The sequence below is a fragment of the Austrofundulus limnaeus genome, unplaced genomic scaffold (genome assembly GCF_001266775.1).
Source record: "Austrofundulus limnaeus strain Quisiro unplaced genomic scaffold, Austrofundulus_limnaeus-1.0 Scaffold686, whole genome shotgun sequence".
Lineage (NCBI taxonomy): Eukaryota > Metazoa > Chordata > Actinopteri > Cyprinodontiformes > Rivulidae > Austrofundulus > Austrofundulus limnaeus.
In genome coordinates, this window is record NW_013953088.1 from 200,194 (window position 1) to 202,063 (window position 1,870).

At 41.5% G+C, this 1,870-nt stretch overlaps 1 protein-coding gene across 2 annotated transcripts in view; it reads right to left on the minus strand.

The window, feature by feature from the left end:
* Positions 1 to 1,870, minus strand: part of med14 (mediator complex subunit 14) — a 26,329-nt gene that overhangs the window by 17,551 nt on the left and 6,908 nt on the right. For both annotated transcript variants that reach the window (XM_014027808.1, XM_014027807.1), the window contains exons 7-10: positions 1,580 to 1,687; positions 633 to 765; positions 283 to 433; positions 77 to 188 (exon numbers count right to left, since the gene is read on the minus strand). In XM_014027808.1, coding sequence (XP_013883262.1) covers positions 77 to 188; positions 283 to 433; positions 633 to 765; positions 1,580 to 1,687 — 504 coding nt within the window. The remainder of the gene's footprint in view (positions 1 to 76; positions 189 to 282; positions 434 to 632; positions 766 to 1,579; positions 1,688 to 1,870) is intronic.

The window sequence follows — 1,870 nt, forward strand, 5'->3', positions numbered from 1 at the left end:
ATTATTATTATTATTATTATTATTATTATTATTATTATTATTTTCCAGTGATTACAAAAGAAGATGAAACACATACAGTTGTCACTGGGATTGCTGGTTTTTAAAATGGCCTTGAGTTCCTGTAGTTTCTGATGGGCCCGGGCGTGAACGCTGTCAATTAAAAGTTTTTCCACAGATAGGTGGTCGATCTAAAGCAGAAGAAAAAAAAGCTGTTGTGATTTACCTGTAAATCCTAACTGCTCAACGTTTTAAAAATAAAACAAGAAAACAAGCAAACTTCACCTTCATGGCTCTCTCCATTAATTTTGAGTCACAGGCGGGCAGAGGAGGCTCATGGGATATTTGTAATGGCTTAGATCCATCCGATTCATCGATTTTGATGGTGACTTTATGAACTGATGCTGTGCCTGTTTTCTTACCCAGAATTTGTTGACTGAAGAAGAAAAAAACATAATTGTGTCAAACCATGCACAACAGGTTGCCTTCAGGCCACCCTTGAAAAAGAACCATGCCTTTTAAAAATATATATTTTATTTTACCGTTGTATAACCATTTTCTGTTGTTCAACYTTTTTGACAAAATGTGCTCCTGACCATATACTGTGTATAAGAGGAAATCTGACAAAGTCTTACTTCCAGACTGACAGCGTGAGGTATTTAGCAGGCACATATTTCTCCTCCTGAACCAGGTCGCCCCAGCGCTCTCTGATCAGCATCAGAGTCTGCGAGTGCAGCACCTCGAGCTGCAGCGACAGACAGAAGGAGTCTGGAGACAACGCAGTTAAAGAAAATGCAGTGTGGGAAAAACACAGCCCACAGTGGACAGAGTATCGCACTTATCCTCGTATTAAGATTCAAAAGGCACGCGCGCACACATCCTCCAGTCAGGTTTATTAGTTAAAGGGCTGTTTGTGTCTGACACAGACTGCTCTTTGACATGGCGGTGGGTGAAAGGCAGAGATGGACTGATTGTGATTAGCACGGCCATGCTCACCTCGCATGCTTGATTAAGCTTCTGCTGCTAGCATGAATGCTAATAGTTGATTCTATGGTCTGAAAGCCACAGACGTACGTTGTGATTTTGCTCTAAAATGACTTCCTGATGCAACGCGTGGCTTCATCTGTTTGATATTAGCAGAGATTTAAGTGGTGAAGAAATCTAAATGTGATGCATTTCCACAGAAATGTATACAGCTGCTGAAGCATGTGAGGTTTAAAGGTTTGAGCCCGGGTTGCGTCAGGAAGGGCATCTGGTGTGAAACGACTGCTAAATCCTAAATTTCTGTGCTGACCCGTCGAAGGGAGCAGCTAGAAAATAAACAATAACTGCCCTTTTTGCTTTTGTCAAAGGCTGTTTTGTTATTTAAAAAATAATTACGGGAGGTTAGGAAAGATGCATTACTGCAGCTGTGGTTCTCATTGGAATTCTGCACTTGTCCATTTCATTAGTCAATACGCTACACTTTAATGCTCAACTGCGGTGGGTCACAGCAGACCTGGATAATGTCCAAATCATTGCAGGCAAGACATAAGAAGCCTGTGTTTGTGTGAGTAATTATACAGAAGCTAAGGAAGGATACGCAAGCAGTTGTACATGTCCTGAAGGGGTTTTTCATCCGCACAGAGACGCGCCTGGACCAACTCGTGGATGAAGTTCACCTGTAAACTGTGAACCAAGGTTCGACCATCTGTCAACAAGAGAGGAGAGGAGCAGATTCACAACCTGGTGGCAGTAACATCAAGCAGAGCAACAACAATAAARGTGTTTTCTCATACTGTAAATACAGCGGGTAAAATAAGTATGGAACACATCACCATTTTTCTCAGTAAATATATTACTAGAGGTGCTAATGGCTTGAAATTTTCACCAG